The sequence below is a fragment of the Neomonachus schauinslandi genome, chromosome 10 (assembly GCF_002201575.2).
Source record: "Neomonachus schauinslandi chromosome 10, ASM220157v2, whole genome shotgun sequence".
Lineage (NCBI taxonomy): Eukaryota > Metazoa > Chordata > Mammalia > Carnivora > Phocidae > Neomonachus > Neomonachus schauinslandi.
This window is the reverse complement of record NC_058412.1, coordinates 80,148,863-80,161,439: the sequence shown is the minus strand read 5'-3', so window position 1 is coordinate 80,161,439 and position 12,577 is coordinate 80,148,863. Positions and strand designations below refer to the sequence as shown.

The window sequence follows — 12,577 nt, the reverse complement described above, 5'->3', positions numbered from 1 at the left end:
TGATATACACTCCACTGATATATACAAAAGTATCTGAAAATTTTTCTGTTAGAACACAGCTGTTAAACAATAACACAGGATTTCAAAGGACCATGATATTCCTCTTAAGGATGGTAGACTCCAGAGAAATCAAGAGTTTAATTAGATAAACCAGAGGGTTCACATTGCCCCAGAGGGTTCTTATTAGTCATTATTTATAACTAGCATGGACTGCCAATTTTTAAAACCCCAAACCGAAACCTGTTTGATATTAAAACAGAGCAAACAGGATTTGTGTTTTCTCTTATGACAAAGAAGGTACACAGAATGACTAATTCTGAAAGCCATGGTCTATGGACACCAGACTCAGGTGATTTCTCACAAATGAACAAGTCCAGGCTCTTCATGATGAGACTATGACAAAGTATGTGTGTGTCTGGGGGGAGCAGGGTAGGTGGGGGATTTGGGGGAAGCCTATTTTCAAGGGGAAGAAAACAAGTCTCTGCAACAATGAAAACAGGTAAACACACCCAAAATATGTAAAGAGGAGAAATCCAACCTTGAAATTGCATGCATATTTAAGAGACTAGGAAATCAAGAAACCTTTACCTATGACCTCTAGAAAGCCCTCACATTTCCTGTCTCCTCATTTGAGAAATGAGTATCAAGAATATTCTTTTGCAACTCTCCTAAGACTTTTTGTGAGGTTCAAATAGGACACAGACATGAAACAACTTTGAAATACAAACAAAAGAAGTTTCCTTTCTTTTCAACAGGGAAAAAAGCTAACTACTCCATAGGGGAGTAGACTAAAGGGTCTATAAGAAATTTTATTCTGAAATTCAGATTATGTCTTTACTGTGTCTAATGCTGACCATCCACTTATACTATGGCACACACTTTAAAATTAAAAATAGCCATAAATCTGGGCTGGACAGAAGTTTTAGTTCAGCAATAATTCTGGTTGAGAGAATGTTGGATAACACAAATCATGACATATGTATTTCCTTAGAAACCTTCATCTTACACAATAAATTTCGCCCAAAAAAGTCAATCTGATTCCAACCTGGGCTCCAAGCCCCATGCCTGTAAGTCTAACCATCCATGGCACATGCTATGCCAAGCACTGCCCTAGTGCGATGTGTGGCCTTCCCCTGCAACGGCTGAGAAAGGGATCTGAATCCCAACTCATCTCTTCTTGGAACTAGACAGCAGTGAACCATAACTTGAAAGATCAAATTAGCACAGATGGGGGTTTTTTGCCTTCAAAACACAATGACAACCAGGAAATTCACATCTATCCAAATCACAAAGGTCCTAACATATAACAAGCACAAAGAATACAATTATACATATACACAAACATGCACACGTAATGCAGAAATGACACATTTCTCACAGCACTGCTAACACGGGGACTATTTTGCAAAACAATAAGCAAAGCAGAATGAAACTACTTTGATGCTATTTTTTTTAAGAGGTGAAGAATACTTGCCGTACACAAAAGCTAATGACTGCCCCTAGAACATTAAAGGTTATTACTTTCATACCTGCCTCTCATCATTGAATTGCAAGAATTATCCCGAGGACATTTAATTTTTCAAAGCTCATTTTACACCTCTTTGCAGTCCCCAAGTAAAAATTACAATGTGGAAAAAAACCAAAACAACAACAACAACAAAAAACCCCAACACACACCAAGGTCAACTGGCCAAGAATGTCAATAAGGTAACAAATAAAAAGTATCACTTAAATTCCTAGGAAGAACTGGTAAACATGCAAAAAACCTGAATCATATGATTAGTATCAAGGACAGCGGCCAAATAATCAACTTTGGAAGTTAATACCATTGTTCATAAGTATCTTAAGTATGAATTTCAAGTATTATTTAAATCAGTCCCCATTCATATCTTTTTTTCTTCTACCCAAACCTCATAACAAAGAATGATCAATTCAAAGATGGGAGAGCTGAAGAGGCTCTGAGGGGCTCCCACGGACGGCAAAGACACAAAAGCACGGTCAGGTTTTATTCGCCCAGGTGATTCAGGGAACAGAGATTTCTAAAGACAACTATAGCTGGCATCAATAAAATGCTCTAAGTATTATCAAAACATGGATGATCTTTTTTGGCTAAACAAAACCACAGTGTTATTAGTTTTTCTAATGCTACAGAGATATACACTGCATTATATGCAAATATGTTTATTACAATATTCAGCTGCTGGATACTTCAAACATCTCTTGTGGTTGGTTTTTAATTTCACTAGAGAAAAGGTTAATTATCATCCAGATATTTGGGGTTCAAAGCATTTAAGCCAAACCCAAGAAGACATCTTCAGAAATCTTTTGGGTACCACACTATTTGGAGACCACTCGACCGGTTTCAAGGCTTCTAAATGTAAAGATTTATCCATCAGTTTTTAAAGATGAGACTCAATTTGTTGCTGTGCTTCCAATTGTGCTTCAGCATTTTGAAACCTCTGAAGTCCTGAATGGGTTGTGCATACGCTCACATGTGTGTACTTTTTGCCCCAAATCCCCCAACTCTACTAAGCAACAAACCTCAAAAATTCATGGGTAGAACATTCTTTTGTGAACTAACCTGTTCTCTTTCAACTCTCCTCTTTTCTTCTTCTGCCCGCCTCCTCTCTTCTTCTTCTTTACGTCTTCTCTCCAGTTCCTCCAGACGCCTCTTCTCTTCTTGTTCCCTCCTTCGCTGTTCACGTTCCTGCTGCCTTCTAGCTTCCCGCTCTCTCCTTTGTTGCTACAGGAGCAAAGATATGTAATCAGCAGGGATCTTCCCCCTATAGCTCTCATGACAGTCTGCTGACCAGTAACAGGTAGGTGCTAATGATGGGAGCTCTACTGGCCAGTGATTTCCACACTGCCCCTTGGCCCCTATGTACTAGCGTCCTCATAAATATTGGTCAAAGGTGGTGTATTTCTGTGAATCTTTACACGGTTTGGTTCCATTTTGATATCAACTATTCCCCATTCTTCACTGTATTAAAAGAGCAACCAAGGGACAGGAAATTCTTTATCCTTGCATATCGCTAACAGAATTACACAGGGCCTGTGGTAAGCCAAAGAAAAAGAAGACAAAGGAATAAAAGAGAATAGAAGTAGAGCAAAGAAAGGTAAGAAATAATTAAAAAGAAGGAAAGGAAGCATATATCAGGAAAAAGAGAAACGGACATCAACAAGGGTAAGAAATGCCAGCATTATTACTATGAATGTAAGAAACTGCTATGGCACGCATGCTTACTATGTGTCTTGAACTGTGCTGAGTGTCGGATAGTCTTTGCTCCATTTCCGTTATCTAACATAATTCCCAAAACAAACCTGGGAAGTAGGTATTTCACTCCTACTTTACAAATGAGAAAACAGGTTCAGAAGAGTTAAGTGACTTGCCCAGTGTCACCCAGGAAACAAGCCCCCAGCCAGAAGGGCCACTCTGCCTCTAATGCCTATAGTACTAACCAGACCCAATCGTGCATCCTATCAACGGGGAGGCTGGTGCCACTCATCACCAGACTCACACTGACGGCCCTTCCTAATCCCGGCTATCCTATATAACCCCACAGAAGAGAACACTTGTCCCATCCAGCCCCAGATATCTGTCAATAAAGCACTTACTTCCACAGTATGAAGCATAAATTAACCAATTCTTCTCACGAATATGAAAAATGTTAGCCTCTAGACTGGCGCCGTCCAAGAGATTCTCTGGGATGATGAAAATGTTCGGTCTCAGTACTATTCACTAGAGTAGCCAAGAGCCCCAGGTTGCTACTGAGTACCTGAAATGTGACTAGCACAACTGAGGAACTTAGTTCTCAACTTTATTTCAATGAAGTTAATTTAAGTTTAAATAGCCACATGTGGCTAGTGGCTACTATGTCGGACCACAAAGCGCTGAAGAATACACAGCTACCGAATTTCTTAAGACACAAGAAGCTGATATTATTACCACAAACTTTAATGTGATACTGAGATTATTAAGTAAGAAAGTTTGGGATAAAGCTACTGGAGATACTAGATGCAAATATATATAATGGGTATAAAAGTAGGTATTTATTATAGTTTCAGTATTCCTTCTGGGTCCCCCCTACCCCCATCCCCACCACAAGCATTCATTCTGAAGGCAGACATTTAAAATGATTTCCTGAGAAATGTACAGAAATGTCTTATGTGTAGAACCTCTGGATAGAGAGGATTACTTGGTACCTGGCCTCTCTCGGCTGAGTACCACATCACCACTACTCTCAATACAGTCCTGAATCAGCTTTTGGCTCACCTTCCTCTCTTATTCCATACATTTCACTGGTTTTTTTCCCCACACTGTCTGCTCTTAGAATTCAATGCACAAAAATGCACCAGTTCCCATGGGTGGGGGTGGGGGTCATAAAAAGAACTGAGTTCCCGTCTGTTTAGAAATTACAACTTAAACGGCCAAGGCATCTTTATTAAATTCAAACACCTACACTGCCCCGTACAATGCACTCGCTGCCTGTCATTTGCTGGCTTAATGCCTTTGTACTTTTTTTTAAATCTTGAAAAAAGAGAAAAAGAGGACCCTATTCAAAATCAAATCTAGGGAGGACAACAGAGAGCAACCGCCTACGTGCCAAAGAACTCAGGATCGAGGGCTTTTTGTACCGAGGTCTTTCTCTACTGCCATGGTGAGGCTTGCGTTCAGGGCACCAGGCCCGAGCACTGCCCTGCACCCCTGGGAGGTCTTTCTTTTTTAAAACCAGCTACCAGAAAATAAACAAAACCACTTCCCCCAGCCCCAGGACTTCATGAGCAATGTAATGTAACACAGAAACTTGAGGTAAGAAATATGAGAATCTCATTCAAGCAGTGTTACTATAGCCTTTCTACTTCAAAGCAAATTAAGTTAGATCTTTTATTTTCTATCTTTTGCCTTTTCTATACAGGAGCAAAAAGAAGTGAGTGGCTTTTACCAGTACATCGCTTATAACAAATATACAGTAGCTAACAACCATTTTTCTAATGCTGGTCATAAAAATCATTATGTTTTGCCAATTGGGAAACCGGTTTCTTTGCTTTAAATAGAAATTATTTAATTCCTTCAGGTATTCCTAGCTTCAGAACTTCTCTGTTGAATATAAAGACATTCAAAATAAAACAAAAAGCCTCCATTATAATAAACCTAAAAACACGAAGAATCTCTCATTCAATCAGTTTGAAAGCTTAAAATGGTATGTTTTCCTTGAAGAGGTGAACATGGAAGTTCTGTGGAAGCTTCCATCCTGAGGAGTGACAGTGGTTTCATGTACCCTATGATTTTTACAGAGAGACTCAGCACTGCTTAGTTCTGAGAACAATCATGGGCAAGGCTGGCAATAATCAGGACACTTTCAGGTTTATAAAAGAGAAATGACTTGCTAGAATACACTGGGTTTAGCAAACACCTGGCAGGCCAGGCAAGAAGGGCCTCGCCTCTGGATGAAAGAAAGAACCCATAATTACAACAAAGCTGGACAGAAAACTACCTAATAAGGTATGTACACAATTTTCTTCCAAGTTAGACAAAAGGAAAACAGGAGAATGAAGAAAAGGGAAACAAAAAGAAAGGAAAGCAATGTCTATACCCTTAAAATTCCCCGTTAGCTTCTGAGAATTTAGGTTCCAAGTAATCAGATTAATAGGAACAGGTCAGAGGAAGCAAAGAACTTTATACACGGACACCGAATTTTACAACTTTTAGACAACAAAGAAGCCAAAATGGGTTAGAGGGGTCCTTTGAGAAGTTGTAGTCCACCATGGAATCCTAGAAAGAGAAGTGAAATGACTCAAGGAACAGGGGTTGTGGTCCTGATTCTGCTTCCCTGGTTTCTGCTTCCCCACTTGTCAGAACAGAGGTGTGTGAGGTAGGGGTGGGAGGGAGGCAGTCTATGTCAGCAATCATCATGGTGTGGAGTTTGCAGTGGGTGTTTTTTTTTTTTTTTTAAGTGAACAGTTGGTGTCTATGGTGTGAAAAAAATTTTTACAGAGCTCATAAGCAATGAACTGTAAGAGAATCATTCCTCTTCAAAAGATCTGGACTTTATCCTTCCCTGCCCACCACACCACCCTGGGGAGTGCCCTGACACAGCGAGATTAAAAGAGAGAAGGAGAGAAGTGAAGAACTAAGATGGTAGGTCTCTACATCAGCAGTCTCTAAAAGTAAGCAAGACAATCAATGGAGGTCTAGGAAAAGAAAACACTGAACTTTATTTATATTTGTAGCTCACCCTTTTAAAATAGCTCTTTGTGCATGTTTTATAATATACACACTCAGTGAAAGGGTATATAAGGATATCTATCTCTATCAGATTTATGCCTTCGGTTTCTTTTACTGCTGGGATGGATGCATTGTTCTAAGAAATGCCGCATGACCACAGAGACACAGACCCACAACAGCCTTACAGATGTGCTTACTGCCATTTCCTTATATACCATGCAGACTACTAAACATTTTTTAATTTGTAGATATGATTTTGAAATGAAGGTCCCCACTTAAACCCCTGGTATCACAATAACAGAAAGAAAAGCCACAGGCTGCACTTGCTTTTTCCTCTCTTATTATCAAAAAAATTTTTTCTTTAATTTGAAAGAAAGCCATCTGCATCTCTGCTGATGCTTTGGCTATTATGAGCAAGGACTCCTCCAGAGAGCCAGGAGGGAAACAACTTCAGTGGGAGTCCTGGATGTTGCCAAGCTGAGGTCTGGGAGAAACGACCATGAGAGAGCCCGGGGGGGGGGGGAGGGGGGGGGGGGGGGGGGGGGGGGAGGCGCTGGGAAGAGCAAAAAAAAGAATCTCAAAGAGGCTCCACGCTTACTTGGGGCTCGATCTCACAAGCCTGAGATCACAACCTGAGCCGAAATCCAGAGTCAGATGCTTAACTGACTGAGCAACCCAGGCGCACCTTACGTTTTAATTTTTTAATTAAAGTACTAAGTACTTTAAAAAGTCAAGAAGAATATAAGGCTTATATCAAAAATAAGGTGTCCCATTTCTCCTCACCCCCAATTCTTATTACCAAGGTACAACCACTTTCAATGCTTTTAGCTTTACCCATGGTTATTTACAACCTGATTTTTAAATAACGTTTATAAGAGCTATTTAAAAAATTTTTTCCACTTTAGATACCACCTATTGATTTCTCCTAAAGAATATCCATCATACAGCACCATCCTATGCTCCCAATCTAGTCCTGTAACAATTTCTGGTTAAATGAAAACCATATTCAAGGCAAACTTGAGTTTTCTAGGAAGCTATTAATTGCCTTATTTTTGTTGTTGTTGTCATGTTTCACTGCCTTTCTATGGGTCCATCACAAAATCATCTGTCAAGTCTTATACCCCCACAGACCTCTTTCCAATATGGTCAAAGTCAATCAGGTATTCTTTCCTTCAGTCTTAGAGATTACTCTCACAGCACTCTCTTCCCCTCTGCCAACCAACACTGCTTGCTCTTCAGGCATCCTGTACTCGCCCACAAACTTACTAGGAGCCCTTCTCAACTGTCTCCTGTACAGGATCCCATTTCCTAGAGCCCTTGTCACCTTCTTCTTCATTTGTGGGAACACATCCTCCAGTAGCTTCTTGAGGAGGAGTGAAGACAAGGCCAAAGGCTTTAGGGACTTTGCAGGCCAGGGCACAGAATTTTTACCCTCACAATGTACATATAATTTTGGCTGAGGGAAGTAATTTTACTTCAGGTTTCCACAAGTATAACCATGTCATTTTCTAGTTTCTGACGGTGTTCCTGGAGAATCTCAGACCATTCAGATGCCTGATACTTAGTGTAAGACCCATGCACACCCCTCTACCTGGCTCCCCCCACCGTGGCTTTCAGGGATCCTCTTTTCATCCCAGACATTCTTAATGTCAAGATGATGTATGTGCATTTTTATGGGTCTTTTTTTGTTCATTGTGCTGGGTACTCAGTACATCTTTCAGTCCAGAAATTTCTATTTCTTAGTTCTGAAAACTTTCCTGAATTATTTTCATAGTTCTCCCTATAGTATTTCCTGGACCATCTAATTAAATGGAAGTTAAAGCCCCTGGATTGATTTTGTTTCTCCTCTGTTCCCCATAAACTTAACCCCCCACACACACACACCTACTTTTTGGGAGTTTTAGTTTATAAAAAACTTTTCAAAAATTCTTATTTTCTGAACATTCTTATTTCATGAATATATGTTCTTCTCATTCTAAGGCTATTAAGATTCTGTGCATGTGCATATGTGTGAAATATTTATTCTGTTCCCTACACTGTCTACTTCCCTCAAGGTCCTTCTTCCATTTGTCTTAGAATCTTTCATGTTAAAGATTTTTCTCAGTGCCCACAATCTTGGCTGCCAACTCACATGTAAGACAGTAAAAAGCCACCTAAGGGCTGTGGAGAGCAGCTGGTAACTATTAAGCTTTAGAGCAAGGTGATGTGAGGCAGTATGGTCATTTCATTGGTGCCTTATGTCCCTTGGGCCAGTCGGTATCTCCACAGAGGAATCTCTGCAATATTTGAAGCATCCTCCCAATCTCCTGCCTGGGTTGAGCAGCAGGTGTAGGAAAAGAAGGTGGCATCTGTGATAAGTGTGGTTGCCAGCACTATGGGAGCTAAGGTGAGAGTGCTTGCAGTACCCCTCTCTCCATATACTCAGTTGTGCCGGAGTTCTCTGTTCTGATGCTCTGCTGTTCACTTTTTCTAGAAAGTCTGTATCTGCTCCGGCCGAGGAGAAGGAACACAGCAGCCTGGCTGCCTGGGGTTGGAGAATCTAACTGTCCACATACACATGCTTTCCGCCTCACCTGTTGCCTCTCATTTTTGACTCTCTTCCAGAATTTGCAGTACTAGCCTTCTTACAGTCTTCACTCTTCCATGCACTATCTAATTTCCACAACTTGGTTTCCTTCCTTGTTTTCGTTTGTCCTTGTTGTTTATACCATTTTTGTTTGTTCTGTCACTTCACCAGGATTTCTCAATGGAAGTGAGATAAGCATCATGTTGTTTTTGTTCAACTGTTTTCCAAAGTCAATATAATTGTTATTATGTAATTATTTATTTTAATTAACACAATTAAAATTATCAGAAGTTTAATTCAAAATGCACACCATAAAATAACAGTAAGCAAACATCTTACAAACAAGAACAGGCTACAACTGATGTTCTCAATTGTCAAATGAAAACCTCCAAAAGGCTTTTTCTTCTGTTCCCTATGAAAGTACCATACGCTTGGTTACAAGATCAACACACCAAAAAAGACCATAAACTCCTGGAGAGCAGGAATCATGTTTCACTCATCTTTTTCACTCTGTCATAGATATCATAGTAAATACTTTTCTGAGTTGAATCTAACTCTCACACTGAACATATGGCATCCAAGACAAAACTGCTGTCTTGGATGCCATTTAGCATTTAGAGTAATAAAAGACTAAAGAATCCATTCCTATCTCTATGTCCTAACAAGATCCAATCAAATCCTAAAGCCATCTTTTTGAGATCACTTGTTGAGTACATAAAGCCTTAAACAATAATGATTACATTTGGATAGTGCCTCATACTTTTTACAACACATGTTTCATGCCTCAGGATATTCTATAAGGTCCATTAAAGTACTTTAAGGTGTCTCTGGAACTCAAATTAGAGATCTCAAGCCCCAAAGTCCATTTAAGAATGGGCATAAACTTCAAGAACAAGTCCCTTCTTTCCAGAGATGCATCTAGGACTACAAATGACCAATTCATCCATTTGAGAAATATTAAGCACCATGATCAGTACACAAAGATAAACTAGACAGTCCCTCTCCTTCAAGTCTCATAAGCCATACACTTTTAAAAAATCCACAAGACAATGTGGAAAGTGCTGAGTTTCCTAGGAATAGCCCACTAAGGAAGTTCTGGTTTGCAAACCAACTGGTTGACAACACTGAGGCTAAAGTAAAAAAACAACGCAATTACTGATTCTTCTTCCACATTATGCTTTAACATTTGAAACTGTAAACTGGACCCAGAGCAAGGTTTTAAACTATCAACCATAAAAACCACCTCACTCAGAACAGGCTTTCAATTTAAGGGAGGAAGGATGATTAAAACTAAAAGAAAGCCCTTAGTAAATATATCTTAATAGATGATTAATGTGAAAAGTTGGCCTCTTGCAATAGAACCTCAAAAGAAGGTAGCCAAAAATAAAACACATATGCCGTCAACCATCAACTAAGTAACATCAATTCATACTGGATTAACCTTATGCCTGTGATTTCAAGTAACAAAACCTAGGAGACTCTAACAGACATGCCTTTTCAGGCTTTCCCCACTAGGAATGATTAACATGATATAATCCTGTGAAGCATTTGCAAACTGATGTCATCATTATTTTCTTAAATCACTCTTTGAAAATAAAATCAAACAAACTGAAAAACTGCATGATGCTGTAAAGTGATTTCCAAATCTCTCAAACTGTAAAGAGATTTCCTATTCCTTAAATTTTCCCAAGCATGCCTAAGTATGTACTTTTCCAGCTATGCTTTAATTAGGCTCCCTTTCTAGTTTGGTATTTAAAAGTAATGCTTTCATCTCACAATTCCAAAAACTTTTCTAAATAGGTCACACTGATTAATAGTGAGGTCCATTTAAACACACTCCACTGGACTTACTGGCTTTAGCAGAAACCGACTTTAATAAACCAGCCTGTTCACATTCAGCTACCTCCACGCACTTTCTGAGGTCATGTTACTTACTGCACAGATATACCACCAATTGTTGAGGTTTATTTGTACAAGTTCTGATAAAGCCTTAGTAGAAAAACTATTTGCTTCTCCCCAAAGACAATTCTTCCCCATCTTGAAGCAACAAGCAACATTTGCTGAATTAAGCTAACTCTTAGAAAATTTAGCTGTAAATATAACCAAACACTAGACTAGGATGTCAAAAGAACACCTGAGAACTTTTATGGAGTTCTGAAAGACAAGAGAGCTACCCCCTGCAAAAAACCCGGAGCTGCCAACTTGACAGAAAGCAAGGCCTGGGCTGTAGGTGCACTTGCACGCCCCAATGCATGTATCACAGGTTGAACTGTAAAAAAAGGTAGCACTGTGCTAGTGTGTACTCTTGTTGTGAGATAGTCATGATCTGCCACACAAAGGCCTTTGTGTAGGCAAAGAGGGGTGAGGAAATATTTCCTCTTTCTTTATGATACATGAAGACCCTGAAGGGGTGAAGGAGTCCACCATGTCTTCCTTCCAAGATAGAGCCAACAAATACATTGGGCAGTTTATTGATTTTTTTCTTAGAAAGTTTATTTTCCTCGTGGTACAATTTAGCTTCAGTACAGATCTCATTTTTCTCTTGCTTTCCTTTGCTTTTAATTTCTTCCACTTCCACCCACCTCTCTAAAATTTCAGTCACTTTGGAACTGGTAGAAATGCTAGAAATGAATATAACCATGTGTCCTCTTGATGGAATAAAAAGCAAAGAAACTGCTGGGGCTGACACTGACCCCCGACTTGAGGCAACCAAAATCACCAAGTGACAACGGCAACCCCAGGGCTAAAACAGTCTACGGAGCACAGGCACCAGGGTCATCTTCCCAAAGGGTAAGACTGGGAAAAGATAGGGAATTGGGTTTTTTTTTTTTTTTTTTCTTTAAAGGAAAGGATAAATTCTAACCTTAAATGGAAAGTTTGATTTTGACTCCTATATATACTAAAAAGATCATTTATACACCGTTAAAATAACCCAACCAGAAGGTGCTGTTGTTATGATGGCACCAAAGGCTTGCTCAAAACAAATCTTCCCTACAAAATTGTCTTTTAGACAAAACTTTTTAGAAAAGTTTTTGGAACTGTGAGATGAAAGCATTACTTTTAAATACCAAACTAGAAAGGGAGCCTAATTAAAGCATAGCTGGAAAAGTACTAAAGTAGCAAACAAACCACAAACATATCTTGCTTTTACTAATAATTTGGTAAGTTTCCATGAGGTCAAAATGAAGAAGTATATAGACTAGACAAGAAATATGTAACAGGTTCAAAAACATATCCAAGCATACCAACTAATGTAGTAATCTTAGACCACTGATCTTTTGCTCTTAATATTTGTATTAAAAATAGACAAAGAATGAGAAAACATGCTCATCAAATATGTAGATGTCAGGGGAGTAGGGAGAAATAGTTAATAGATATCAAATCAAGACTCAATGGAACAAGAGCACAAACCATTAGGATAACATGACAATACAATTAAATATTCTTCATTTGTGCCGCCCCCCCCCCCAAAAAAGGGAAAGCATGGAATGGGAGAAAAAGCTGGCCTGTGAAAAATTTTTACGGAAAAAAAAAATGAGCTAGAGGCAACATTCTATTTGAGGCAGAGGTATGATGATGCATCTAAATATGAAAGGTAATACAGTCATATTAACATTTTTTATTCAGGGGGTCATTACCACATGGGGTTCTGAATCTGGATGCAGTACTTCAGTAAGCGGAGAACACCCTGAGTGGGTCCTGATGAGAAAGCCTGGGGAGCAGACTCAACCACTTGAGGGGTTGTGAGGTCCAGGAAAGGACTGGACCGAAGCTGCCAGTGTGAA

General features: G+C 39.4%; 1 protein-coding gene across 37 annotated transcripts in view; it reads right to left on the bottom strand.

The window, feature by feature from the left end:
* The window catches only part of MAP4K4 (mitogen-activated protein kinase kinase kinase kinase 4), a 190,716-nt gene that overhangs the window by 37,492 nt on the left and 140,647 nt on the right, over positions 1-12,577 (bottom strand). For all 37 annotated transcript variants that reach the window (XM_021680340.2, XM_021680341.2, XM_044919078.1 and 34 more), the window contains exon 13: positions 2,582-2,743. In XM_021680340.2, coding sequence (XP_021536015.1) covers positions 2,582-2,743 — 162 coding nt within the window. The remainder of the gene's footprint in view (positions 1-2,581; positions 2,744-12,577) is intronic.